General features: G+C 55.3%; 1 protein-coding gene across 1 annotated transcript; it reads left to right on the forward strand.

Moving 5' to 3' along the window:
* Window positions 1-2,374: 2,374 nt before the first annotated feature.
* On the forward strand, window positions 2,375-12,829 carry PLLP (plasmolipin; the record flags this gene model as incomplete). Its single annotated transcript, XM_031019587.2, has 4 exons — window positions 2,375-2,470; window positions 7,919-8,092; window positions 10,275-10,397; window positions 11,694-12,829. Coding segments are annotated over 4 exons (510 nt in total), but the record flags the coding sequence as incomplete, so codon positions are not given.
* Between the last annotated feature and the right edge of the window lie 826 nt (window positions 12,830-13,655).

Here is a 13,655-nt window from a genome sequence, read left to right on the forward strand (position 1 = left end):
TTACCATTTGCTAGGACCTCCAGATGATTGGCAGATATTTTTTTCCTAGTGTTGTTTTTGACTTTGCTCATAGTGTTTTTTTATGCCACACAGACTTCTGTTGTTTTTTAATTTTCCATCAGCATTTTATTTATTTATTTTTAAATATTTATTTATTTGTCAGAGAGAGAGAGCATACAAGCTGGGGGAGTGGCAGGCAGAGGGAGAAGCAGGCTCCCCAGTGAGCAAGGAGCCCAATGCTGGGCTCAATCCCAGGACCCTGGGATCATGACCTGAGCCAAAGGCAGATGCTTAACCGACTGAGCCACCCAGGCATCCCTTACTTAGTTATGTATGTATGTATGTATGTATTTTAAAGGTTTTATTTATTTATTTGACAGAGGGAGAGAGAGAGATCACAAGTAGGCAGGCAGAGGGAGAGGGAGAAGCAGGCTCCCCACCGAGCAGGGAGCCCGACACAGGGCGCAATCCCAGGACGCTGGGAATACAACCCGAGCCGAAGGCAGACACCCAACTGACTGAGCCACCCAGGCGCCCCCCCCTTATTTATTTTTTAATTGAAACAGTTGACACGCACTGTTACAGTCAATTACGGTACATTTGTACAGTGGCATATCATGCAGTTCGTAAAAAGATAATGCCTTACCCCTCCCAGAAGACAGGAAGGCAGCTGTCTATGTAATGATGGACAGTCTCCAGGCTGTATGGTTCAGTGGAAGAGGCAAGGTGCAAAACTGTGTGTGTAGAATACTATCGTGTATGGGAGAAATACAGAGAGACTAAATAGAGACAACACCTGTTTAAAGTGTGTGTGTGTGCGTGCGCAGTCTCTGAAGAGAGACCTAAGAAACCCCTCTTGGTTGTCCCTGGTGAAGAAACTGAGTATTAGGAGAGGAGGGAGACATGCTAAAAACACCCATTTTGTTACCCACCATGTCATACAGATTATGTATTTTAAAAATAAATGATACAACTTATTTAAAAATCTTTCAAATACATGAAAAGACAGAGCAAAAACGTAGTACAGGTAGTTTGTGCTTGTGACCAAAACTGTGAAGGTGGCCCTTGAAGGCCCCTCAGGCCCCGTTTGGGGAAGACACCCTCCCATGAACACACGGCAGCAAGCATAGCCTTGAGTTCAGTGTTAACGGGCTGGGTGACCTTAGGTGGTTTTCTTAACCAGGTGTACATGGAAAGAGGCTGCAGAGCTGTCCACGTATGGTGGATGGTGGATGGTTGCTGCTTCTGTATGTGTGACAGGGTCAGGTGGTGGTCACCCCTTGGCCGCCGGTGAGTGGTTGGTGGTGGAATTCAGTGAGGCCCAGGCCCTGATTTCCTGCTCATCAGTGGTCTCGGGGATCCACACGGGTGCTGCCCTGGTCCCCATGGCCACTGGGAACCTGCCTGGTGGGCAGGGAGGGGTGAGCTGGTTTTCTTGGCAGCCCAGTGAGCTCGGCCCTGGATATTAACAGGCCCTTTGCTGTTGGTCTGGGTTGGCCTGTCCTGTTTGCCCAAGAGGGAGAGGCCAGGGTGGCACCCCAGGAGCTCACACATGGGGACAGTCAGGACAAGGAGACAAGGGCTAAAGGTTAGGCAGGACTCAGCATATGAGCTGCTGGGCAACTGACCTGGGCCTGTAATTTGGGGGTGGAGGTGGGCAGACAGGTCATCTGCTGCCCTCTATGAGGTTAGCCAGATGAGGTCACCTGTCCCTCCTTGAAGTTGAGATGGGGCAGGGTTTGCTCAAGGTCACCCTCATCATGACTGCCAGGATCAGAATTAGAGCCAGTGTCTGAAGAAGGAAGTCCAGGGAGTAAGGAAGAGCTTCACTTCAGGCTCCCCCATCACCCTGTTCCCAGGGTGGACGCCAGGCCTCCCAAGTTTGATGAAGTTCCATGTGCTCCAACAGCCAGATCTCTCTGGAGGGCCAACCCCACTGCCACTCCCTGGGGGTTGCTAAGAACAGAAGCTTCTGTCATCCCCTCTGCCCAGGGGTTGGAGGTCTGCCCTGGCCCTTCTCTGCTCAGGTCCTCAGGAGAGTGTCCCCACCTCCTGTAATGTGGAGACCCTTCCACAGGGAAACCCTTCCTCCCCTCTGGGCAGCTCCATCCCCCCGGGCCACAGTGCAGGGATTGGGAACTGGCATGAGGATATGCAGGAGGCAGTCTGAGCTTAATGTTGGGAAGATTTTTCTAAAACTCTGAAAGTCACCATGGTAGCAGTGGGCCCCTCCACATGCAGCGTGCACACATGCACCGGAGGTCCTCGCTAGGGGGGCTCTGGGGGCTGCTGGGGTAGGTGTGCAGAAATCGCTTCCATCTCTAGGGCTTAAAAACCGCAGTTCCGAGACTCAAGACTGAGGAATAGCAAGTAATGTGACAGGCCGCATTTGGAAAGCCAGCAGGTGAACCAGGCCCTGAGCCAGCATTTCCATCCTCACCACCTTCTCTGCAACAGCCCAGGCTGGGAGGTGCGTGCGTGCATGTGTGCGGGGGCGGGGGGACTTGGCTGCGGGCTCCCTGCTTCACCCCCAGGGTCTGTAAGGGCACACAGCGGGCCCTCAGGAGACTTTGTTCAATGACCAAATGATGGCTTTGCAGTGAAAGGGAGGCTGAGAGGCGTGAAACCTGTGGCCGCAGGTGGTGGAGCTGGGAGGCGGCCCCCAGGACTCCCGAGTGCCCGGGGTTTACAGTGCGGGGATTCCAGGGAGCCTTCCCTCTGTCCCCCCCTCCCCAGCCCGCCACCTCTGCACAGGGAGGGGGTGGTGTGTGGATTTGTTGTGGCCAGTTCAGGCGCCCCGGAGCCTCTGTCCCCTGCGCCTTTGTCTCCTCTGACACAATGGGTGGCTTTTTGTCCCCATAAAGTCCCTTTCACTGTCGGGAGAAGGGCCAGGGCGGGGGTGGAGGCTGGGCCTGGCCAGGCCAAGTTCAGAGTGTCCTCAGCTGCCCAGATGTGTCCCTGTGAGGGGGAACCCCAGAAGGGTTCATGTCGCCCCTGGGCCTCAGTTTCCTGGAAAGTGCAGTGGGGAGAAGGGGGTTCTGGAGGCTTTTGGATGGGCCCCATCCTCACATTGTCTCCGCAACCTTTGGGTTCATTGCCAACATTTAAAAAGCTGAAGATTTCACATACAAATTCAGATTTCTAGTGTCTCTTGGAAAATTGGAAGTCTTGGTTACCCCAGGCATCATTCCCCTCCCCCCCGCCCCCATGCCAGCAGGCTGCTCTCAGCTCTGCAGTCCCCCCCGCCCCGGCCCTCCTTGGCCATTTCTGTGACCTGCCTGCCTTGGCTGAGTTTGAGTCCCCAGTGTCAGCCTCCAGGCTCTGAGGTTCTGCCCCTCCTGGAGGCTCCCCACTCTGGGAGATTCGCCCCCCCACCCATCTCCCTCCCCAGAGCCCAGCAGCCCTCATACCACACCTGACCACTTACAGCTATTGACTTTTTCCTTCACGGCATTTTACTTGCAGTGACATGCCTGTGAGGTGACCAGGATGGGTGTACCTGCCCAACCCTCTCACATGTCAGATGAAGAAACAGACCAGAAAGTTTGGGAGACTCTCCCAAGGTCACACAGCAAATCCACAAGGGTCTGACCCAGCCCAGGAAGTGGAGAGGGATTAGAAGAGTGACCATCTTTGGGCGGGAGAAGACTTAGCTTAGTGCTGGGGCTGGTGGAGTCCCTCCCGTACCAGGGGGAGAGGGTTCTGGGCCCCCCTGGGGAAGGTGTGCAATTGAGGAGTGTCAGGCCCAGATTGAAGGGAGCCTTGGAGAGCGCTAAGTGAAACCTCCCTGCTTGCATTGTACTGAGGGGAAGACTGAGGTCTGAGGATGAGGGCTTCTCCCCAGAGCCCCTCAGCCTGTGAGGAACAGAGGGAGTGCCCTTCCAGGAGGCTGTCTTGGGCTGGGTTGGTCCCGGCGGGGCTGCCCTTCTGGGGCCTCCCTTCAAATAAGCCCGGCTGCCTTATCTGAAAGACAGGTGGGGCCCACAATGGCATGGGGCCTTTAGCTGCCAGGCACCGCGCCTGGTGCTTAAGTTTAGATAATATTCTTTATCTCAGTGAGGCCTCGTACCCCTAGGAACTGCGCACACAATTACTGCTACCACCTTAGGAACGTGGGCAGAGAATGGATTGGAAAACCCACATTCCAGCCTCTCAGGTTGATAATGACAGTAGAATGCGTTTATCTAAGTCCCTTAGGTATATTACCTTTTTTTTTTTAAGTTTTTTTTTAAGATTTTTTATTTGTCAGAGAGAGAGCGTGTGCATAAGCAGAGGGAGGGGCAGTGGCAGAGGGAGAAACAGGTTCCTTGCTGAGCAAGGAGCCTGATGTGGGACTCGATCCCAGGACCCTGGGATCATGACCTGAGCTGAAGGCAGCCACTTAACCAACTGAGCCACCCAGGCGTCCCTGTATATTACTTTCATCTCAGAACTACCCCCTGAGGTAGGCACATTTTGAAGATGAGGACACTAAGGCACAGAGAGGTTCAGCGACTTGGCCCAGGTCACGTAGCTGGTAAGTTGGCAGGGCCGGAGCCTGACCCAGGGAGTTAGTGGGCCAGGCTTCCATCAAAACTGATGGCGAGATCACAGTCAGATCAGGACATCCATCTGCTGTCAAAGAGTAGCTAAGATGTATTGGTTTCCCGGGGCTGCTATAACGAAAACACCATAAACTGGGAGGCTTCAGACTCTACGTAGAAAGTTACTGTCTCACAGTCCTGGAGGCTAGAAGTTCGCAAGATGTTGGCATAGTCGGTTTCTTCTGGAGGCTCTGAAGGAGAATCCGTTCTGTGCCTCTCTCCTGGCCTCAGTCCTTGCTGTTCCGGCTGCTCACAGGTCGCCTTCCCAGTGAGATCCTTCTTGGCCTCTTACCTGAAACTGCAAATGACCCCACTGCCTGTCTCTTCTCAGCTGCATTTTTCCCATAGCACTTACCCGGTGGCTCGCTTGCATTCACCAATGCATTGGGCTTTTATCTGGGTCCCCTCAGTAGAGAGGGAACAGTGGGAGAGCAGGGCTGTTTGTCTGTTTGGCTCACAAGGCAGTACATGTCCGGTAGATACTTGTTGAATGAATGATCCCAGAGAGGGGCATCTGAGCTGCAAGGCGGCTGTCCTGGACAGAGGAGCCTGGGCCAGGCCCTGGAGACAGGTGGCCTTCTTCTGCTCTCCAGCCTCGGCTACCTCCTGCTGTCCCCCTCTCTCTGGAAAGTGGGGTTTACTCTTGCACAGTGGACCACAGGACAAGTCCTCTGACCCTTTCTTCTGGCTAGAGGACGGGTCCACAGCCGGAGGGAGAGGAGGCCGCTCAGGCTAGCCGAGGGGTCGGTGTATGTGGGGCCGCCCTGTCCTGAGCGGGGTCTCCCTGGGGCCCTAGGCTGGGGTGCTCCGTTCAGATTCTTGGGGCTGGGGGGGAGTGGACGGGAAAAACCAGTCTATCTGGTTCTGAGGGGATGGGTGGACCTTTCCTTGTTTGAGGGCAGAAACCGAGGCAGCTCCCAGGGCACAGGGCCAGGTTGGCAAAGCCAGGAGGAACCCCAGAAATTCCTGCTGCTTATCTGGCGGCTTCATCTCTCAGAGGCTGCACTTGCTGATCTGGAGACCCGGGGCTGGGCTGGAGGGCAGGGCAGAGCCAGGAGACAGCTTCAGGTGTCCTCTCGCCTTTCACACATCACTAACTAACTCTGACTAGTCTGGGTTCCAGAGAAGGACAGATCTGGGTTCAAATCCTGCCCTGCTCTTTACCCCCCGGTTGACCTTGGGTGGCTACAGCCACATTTCCCTCTGAGCTTGTGTTTGGAAAATGGGGAAAATACATAGTACCAACCGATGAGGGGGTCATGGGGAAACCGTGAACCTCATGGCTTACCTGAGGCCTGGCACAGAGCCGGAGGGCGTTCAGTGGTTGTTGCGGCCAAATCTAGGAGTAATCATAACGATAATTGATTGGTAGGTGCACATTAGGGTGAACCCAAATTGGTCTTCTCTTGATTTTCAGTTCAGTGCTTTTTCTAACTTCCCTTTCTGGTGGTTGGAACGGGCAGCACGTTGGCTTGGAGGCTCATAAGGACTCTGACTGAAGTGGAAAGATGACTGTTTGTCCCTGATGAGTCCAGTTCTCACCTGGGAGGGTCCTGGAAAGTGCTGAGTTGGGGGGGTGGTTCTCCTTCAGAGCAGTGGCCTCACCCAGCTCTGGGGGCTCTTGGCCCCCCTGATATGTCTGTCTCGGGCAGGGTGTCCTGAGGATGAGTGGTAAAAGGTGGGGGTCCTGGGCTGAGACACCCCGGCTCTGGGTCCTCACTGGCTCTGCCCCCGGCTTGTGTTCCTGCAGGCAGGGCCCTGCCACCTGTCCCGCCTTCCTCGCCTGCAAAGTGGGCCGCACGGGCCGCTGCCAGGCCGTCTCTGGTGGGTGGCGGGGAGCGCAAAGGGGGCAGCCCTGAGACCGGCGGGGAGCCATGTGGGTGGCATCCCTGCTGGAGAGAAGGAGTGGATGCCTTTCTCGCCCCAACCCCCCCACCATGGGCTGAGACCTTTCCCTGGGTGGAGGGGGGCAGGGCCAGCAGCACGTTCACCGATTTCACACCTGCTTCCTGTGCAGGGCAGGTTTTTGACCTCCATTTCACGGATAAGGAAACTGAGGCTTGTTAGCTCTGTGCACATATGCACTGAGCAGGTAATATGTGCTAGGCACCGCTGGGCCCTGGAGATACAGCAGTGACCAAGCTCAGATTCCTCCCGGGACCTGTGTTTTGGTGGGGAGACTGGAATTGCCCCGGGGGAGCTGCACAGAGAGGGAAAGGTGCTTGCCCAGGGTCCCACAGCATGGGCAGGATTGAAGCCCAGCTGTTGGCTCCCAGGCCTGGGGCTCCACCTCCCACTTCACAGTGGGAAGAAAGCCAACCACACCCTTCCCCGGCCTCTTGTGCAGGAGGGGCAGGAGGAGGAGAAAGGAACGTTTTCCTAGGGATTTCTGGACTCCTGGCCCACCTGGCTAAGGTCATTCCTGCCCTGACTGCGCACATGTAGGGGGATGGGTACGGAAACATCCCTTTGATCCTTGGCAGGGGCACTGGGGCGGGCATGTGCAGCAGGTGCCCGGTGCTGGCCGTGCGTGCTCCAGGGTGAGCACCAGCTCTCCAGGGGCCGGTATAGGAGCTTTCGGCCAGGGGAGTTTTTGTCTCCAGAACCGGCAGCCAGAGATGGATCTGGCTCCTGAGCCTCTTCTCTGTGATCCGTCTGCTGGTTGGCTCATTTTCTGGCTGTGGCAGGGTCCCCTGGAGCCTTGCTGCCACAATGCCTGGATGCCATCCAAGGAAGAAGAGGCACAGTTGTCTTTGTGCTTCTTCATCAGCAAAGGAGCCTTTCTCCAAAGCCCCCCGCTAGACCATCCCTGCCTCAGCAGCCAGCGCTGAATCATGCCTAGCTCCAGAGATTCCAAAGCATGCCTTTATGGAGAAGGGAGGATGCCTCAGCCTCGGGGATCTTGGGCAGCAAGGAAAGGGGTGAAAGCCGTGGAGGAGGCCAGGATGGCTCCATGGGAGGTGTACTGGCCGCCTGGATGCAGCTGTGGATGAGACAGTCACTGTCCTGCCCTCAGGGAACTCAAGTCAGGGGAAGGAAACAGAATCCTGGTCCTGGGTGGTGGGTGCCTGGGGGGAGGGGGCAGGCAGGCACAAAAGAAGGTTCTAGAACCCAGACTGGAGGAGCAGGAAAGGTGTCCCATAGCGTGCAACATTTCAGCTGAGACCCGAAAGGAGGAGTTACCAGGCAAGGGCTTGGTATACAGTGGTATGCAGTAGGAGCCAAATAAATATTTCTTGACTAAAGGAGAAGTGTGTCCTGCAGAGGGAGCCCCGTGGCCTCCAGCCAGAGTGGTGGGGGCTCTGGGGGACTCTGGCCCTGTCTTATCCCTCCAGGTGCTGGGGCTGCTGGTGTGGGCCCTGATTGCCGACACCCCGTACCACCTGTACCCGGCCTACGGCTGGGTCATGTTTGTGGCTGTCTTCCTCTGGCTGGTGACAATCGTCTTCTTCATCCTCTACCTGTTTCAGCTGCACATGAAAATGTATATGGTGCCCTGGCCGCTGGTGGTGAGTCCCAGTGGGAGCACGGTGTGTGTGTTGGGGGGGCGGGCATTGCTTCCAGGCTGACCCCTCTGCCTCTGGGAGCAGCTGTGACAGAGCCACCTTCCCTACATGAGAAGTGGCTGGTGGGGATTGGCTCTCAGCCAGCTGCAGAGCTGAGTGGGGGAGGGAGGATCGATGGCCACAAATTAGGGAGGACACAGGCTTGGCTTTCTTCAGGGAAGGGAGTAGAAGTGAGGGGCTCTCGTTTTTTTTTTCTTTCTTAGATTTTATTTATTTATTTGAGAGAGAGAGCACAAGCAGAGCGAGCAGCAGGCAGAGGGAGAAGCAGGCTCCCTGCTGAGCAGGCAACCCGATGCTGGACTTGATCCCAGGACCCTGGGATCACAACCTGAGCCAAAGGCAGACGCTTAACCACTGAGCCACCCAGGCGCCCCATGACGGGCTCTTAAATGGAGAACCCGCTGCATTTGGAATCTTGAAAGTGTTTTTCTGGTTTGGGGGGCAGTTGGGATTTGAACCTGTGTTGCAGGAGTTCTGTCAGACTCTGGCAGCCCTGAGCCTGGGGGCTGGGATGAGCTATCAGGAATTACCCAGGATGAGGCCCCGACAGCCCAGGAGAGGGTAGCCTCTCCGCTTTGTCCAGGTCAGTCTCCTCGGCACACAGAGCTGAGAGTGGCCATAGGAAGTACCCTGGCCAGATAACAGAAAGCTTGCTGGGCTTTTTTCTCTGACCCGGAAAACTCCTGCAGCTGGGGTCTGAGGCTTTTCAGTGAGCAGTGAGGCAAGAGAGGCACATGATTGTAAGGCAAGCAAGGCCGGGACTAGGCGGCATTGTTTGGAATTCAATGACTGTTTAAACTGAGGAAACGTGAGTCATCCTCAAGACAGAACGGGTTTGTTAGATCTTGACATCACTGGCAGGAGCCAGGCAGTGTTTGTGGTGGGCGCTGGGCTTGGAGGGAAGATCCTGGGATGAGGAGGGGACGGCCGGACTTCCTGGCTAGGGTCCAGTCCTGGCCCCATGTCCTAGGAGCTTTGAAGAAAGAAATCTCCCAAGATGGCGGGGGCCTCGGTGTCTCTGAGCACAGATCTGGGGCTCCGGCCACAGCTGTTGTTGGAAGGAGGCTCCTTTCCTGGGCCAAGATAGCAGGGCAGTGTCTCTTAGACTCCTGGGCTTATTAGCAGATGAAGCTTGACTGCATCTAGAGATGACTGGATTGGGTTTGTCAAATTGGCATTTTCTGGGATGGGGGCTACAAGCCCCCTATGGGACCTGGGCAAGGTGAGTGAGTGAAATAGGTCAAGAAGGGGTTCTGGAGAACCTGTACCCGCCTCTCCATAAGGAACCACCTCTGCCCGGCTCCTACTCTCAGTGGGAGTGGGCCCCTTGGTGCCAAATCTTAATATTTTAAGATTGAAAGTTTTATAGGAGATCGTCAGCTTTTCATACGAAATCTCATTTTAGAATGTTGGCAATTTTTTTTTTTTTTTAATCTATGTAGGTTGAACCAAATGTGCCTGAGGTCCACCAGTTTGCAGTCTCTGCTAAGACTGTTTACTGGCTCCAGGGGCCAAGCGGTTGGGGAAATGGGACTCGGGCCTGAATGTCAGCTGAGGGTCCTTTCTGCCAGAGTGGCCTAGAATTCTGCTGGGTCCTCACCCTGGCATTTGATGTGGCGGCCTTGAGCCTGGGATGTGGCCCAAAGGCAGACACAGATTGCTCCCCCTGGAGGCAGAGAGGGATGGGAGGTCTTCCCAGGGCCAGCCTCAGGACCAAGACCTACAGTGCCAAGGGGGTCAAGCTTGCATGGAAGAGCGTGGCCCTGGAATTCTTTAGCTGGTGCTCTCAGAGATGGCCTTGGCTTGGTCTCCTGCCATTGGGAATGGGGTTTTGCCTTGTGGGGCTGTCACCGCCCCTGACCAGATCACTTCAGGCCTTCTCATCATTTCCCCTCCCCTCTCAGCCCTACATGTGTTTGCGCTCCTCGCTCAGATGGCCTCCGGGTTGACCCCATGTGGATTGCCATCCCGAGGAGTGTAGTATCCGTCCCCATCCTTGAGCCCCAGCCCCCTGTTCTGGATACTAAAGGGGTGTGCCAGGTATGTGTGGGGGAACCAAGAGGTTCCACACTTACTGTAAGAGTCTGCCGTCTTAAGCCTGTTCTCCTCTCCCCCTACCCTCCAGTTAATGATATTCAACGTGGGCGCCACTGTTCTCTACATCACGGCCTTCATCACCTGCTCTGCTGCCGTCGAGCTGACGTCACTGAAGGGCACCCGGCCCTATAACCAGCGTGCGGCGGCCTCTGTGAGTATGGTTCCCCGGGGGCGCTCTTGGCAGTGATGGGGGCAGGGAATGGGTCAAACCAAGTCTGTGCCCCTGGACTTCTACCACTCTCTGGTCCGAGGCCAGCACCTGCCACCCCCGAGGGACCTCCTTCTCGGGGGTTTCAGGGACACTGAGCTTTGTCTTCCATAATTAGCAGTAAACCTCAAGGAACCGGAACGCTTGGGAAATACTTTTGATGGTAAATGGAAGTTTTGGGTTCATTGTTGAACTTTGCTGGCAAGCAGGTGCTCCATACTGACTTAAAGTCCTGTGCCCCCTTGGAGAATCTGTGAAAAACTGCCCACCGTTCTTGAAAAGGGTGCATGCAGACCTTTTGGTTGAAACCATTTGGGGGGATTTACAGCTCTCAGGAAGCCCAAACTTGGGCTCCATCCACATCAAGCAGCCAGCGGCAGACCAGTAACCCTCGTCCACACCTGTCACGCCTCAGTCCACGGGCCCTGCACAGACATTTCCTCACAGGACCCCCTGACTTCCACAGTGAGGGGACAGGAACTACCAGTCCTGTCCCCTCTGGACAGACAAGGAAACTGAGGCTCAGAGAGGTGAACACACCAAGGCGCAGTCCAGGGTAGGGCAGGAGCGAGACCAGGGCGTGGGTTTCCTCAGTTTCAGAATGTGGCTGCAGGGCATCTTTGAACTGATTCCAGAAAATTCCTTGGGTACCTTTTGAACGTTGTCTTTTTTTTTTTTAAAGATTTTATTTATTTATTTGAGAGAGAGAGAATGAGAGAGAGCACATGAGAGGGGGGAGGGTCAGAGGGAGAAGCAGACTCCCTGCCGAGCAGGGAGCCCGATGCGGGACTCGATCCCGGGACTCCAGGATCATGACCTGAGCCGAAGGCAGTCGCTTAACCGACTGAGCCACCCAGGCGCCCCTTGAACGTTGTCTTTTTAAAACTAAGTCCCTGATGTGTGTCTCTGGGAGTTCCTACACCTCGGTCACTCTCAGCACATTGTCCAATAGCCCGTGTCACAGTCTGATCTACCTTGCCTGCGTGGTTAGTCATGGTTTCCCCCACAAGGATGTAACGTCGGCACCCCCACAAATACGTGGGAAATGAGTGTGTGGCTAATTGGAGTTGGCGTGGCTACCAGAGCGGCTTGTTCTAGTTAACTGGGGGGCGCTACTCCGGGTGTGTGTGTGTGCCTGTCTGAGGCTGTCTGGGGCTCGTATCTGTCCCCCCGTGGCCCCCCCACCCCGCCCCGGGCCACGCTGCACACTGACTCAGCTCTGGTGTCTTCCTCTTCCAGTTCTTTTCGTGTTTAGTGATGATTGCCTACGGAGTGAGCGCTTTCTTCAGCTTCCAGGCCTGGCGGGGAGTGGGCAGCAATGCAGCCACCAGTCAGATGGCTGGGGGCTACGCCTAGACCGCCCGTGCCATGGCCCACCTTGGGGCTGAAGGCTGCAGCCGGGTCCCAGCGTGGGGCGGCCCGTGAGCCCGAGGCCTGAGCCCTCTGTGGAGTCGGCCTGGAAGGGACTACACTTGCTCTGCTCATCAGACTCGGGCTCACCCAGCACTCCTAAGGAATCAGGATCCATCCTCTGGTTTGGCCCAAGTCAGCACGCACAGGGGCTGGAAGGAGGCCAGTGGCTGAGACCGTCTGCCCATCGTCCGTGTTTAGTGGAAGGTGACGGGGGATAAAGGGCTGTCAGTGTCTCTGCTTTGTCTTTTGACTTCAGTGTCCCAGGCTGGGGCCCAGGCTTCTCACCAACACTAAGTGCACTAACAAGGACTCCAGACCTGCAGCCCCCGACCCTCCGTAGGATAAGCCTAACAAGCTACATGTATTTATCTTAGTCTTTGTTCTGGGACTGCAGAGCAAGTTTTCAAAACCGGTCTGATTCCTTAAAACACAATTTGTTTCTTCGTAAGTAGGCTCCATGCCCCGCGTGGAGCCCAGTGCAGGGCTTGAACTCACGACTCTGAGACCTGAGCTGAGATCAAGAGTTGGCCACTTAACCGGCTGATCCCCCCACGTGCCCCCCACGACCACCACCTTAAAACACAATTCTGACTTGACCCTCCCCCAAACCAGAGGCTGCTTCAAGGGGGACCTTTGTGGAAAGAGGGTTATGGTATCTGACGGCATGGTCTTCCTTTCCTGCATTCCAAATGTGTGAGTGATTTCAAACAATCGGTTGGAAGCAACTTCTCAGTGATGAAATACCCAGCCAGCCTTCCTCCCTCTCCCTAGCCCTTGTTTTAATACTCCCCTGGGGAAAAGCTAACCATGCTGACTGCTTCCCTGACCCTGCTGAGGCGGCACGGGGGCCATGGAGGAGGGAGAGGGAACCGGGACCTTGCCTGGTGAGTTGTCCTGTGCTTGGTGGTGACTTTGTTTTTTTGGTTTTTTTTTTTTTCCAAAAATAAAGATGGAAGAACTTATTTGGAAAAGGTGTTGGGTAATCCTGGTTGTAGATGCTTATAAATTCTGGGAAGGTGCGGGTAAGGATGGCAGTGACAGGGGTTCCAGATGCCTGTGGAGGGCAAGTCCGGTTCTGGAGTCGCTCAGCAGCACCCGTGACGTCCTTGACCGGAAGCGGCCTGACCCACTTCCTGCCTGCCCTGCCGGGGACGGCCCTGCCTAATGCCGTGTGTCCCGACAGGTTGAACAGCCCCTTTTACTCTCACAAGGGTCTCAGTTGAATACTAAATCATGACTCTAGCTTTAGGCTCATTAGGTCATCTTGCTGGACTCAAGATTGCCCTCCTGTCAGCTCCCTGGAAGGTTTTGTGCAATTCAGGGAGCATGTCATCAAAGCCGATGGCCACGCTTGATTCAGGAAGCCGGTGCAGACCACAGCGAGGGGCAGTCCTCCTGACTGAGCTCGTGCTTCTGCTGCCACCAAGTCACATGCTTTGAATCATCAGCTGAAGGCATTTTTGGGCACCCCTGGGTCCTTTTTGGACAACCCGGGGACAATCAGAATGTAAATACAGCGGTCTCCCGATTCACATTCTGACGTTCTGCGGTTTCTGTGACTTGTGGCCAATGGTGGTCGGGAAGCAGATGATCCTCCTGAGAAGGCTGACAGCAAGGTCGCTCTGCTCCCGGCTCCTGCGCCCTCCTCCTCCCTTCTCCTCTCCTGTCGGCACTGTGTCAGCTCCCGTCATCAGAAGAGTACAGGACAGTAAGAGATCTTGAGAGACCACACTCACGTAACTTTCGTTAACAGTATGTTGTTAGAATGGTTTTATTTTCTCTCTTACT

The sequence above is a fragment of the Leptonychotes weddellii genome, chromosome 16 (genome assembly GCF_054177405.1).
Source record: "Leptonychotes weddellii isolate Sample4059 chromosome 16, ASM5417740v2, whole genome shotgun sequence".
Classification (NCBI taxonomy): domain Eukaryota; kingdom Metazoa; phylum Chordata; class Mammalia; order Carnivora; family Phocidae; genus Leptonychotes; species Leptonychotes weddellii.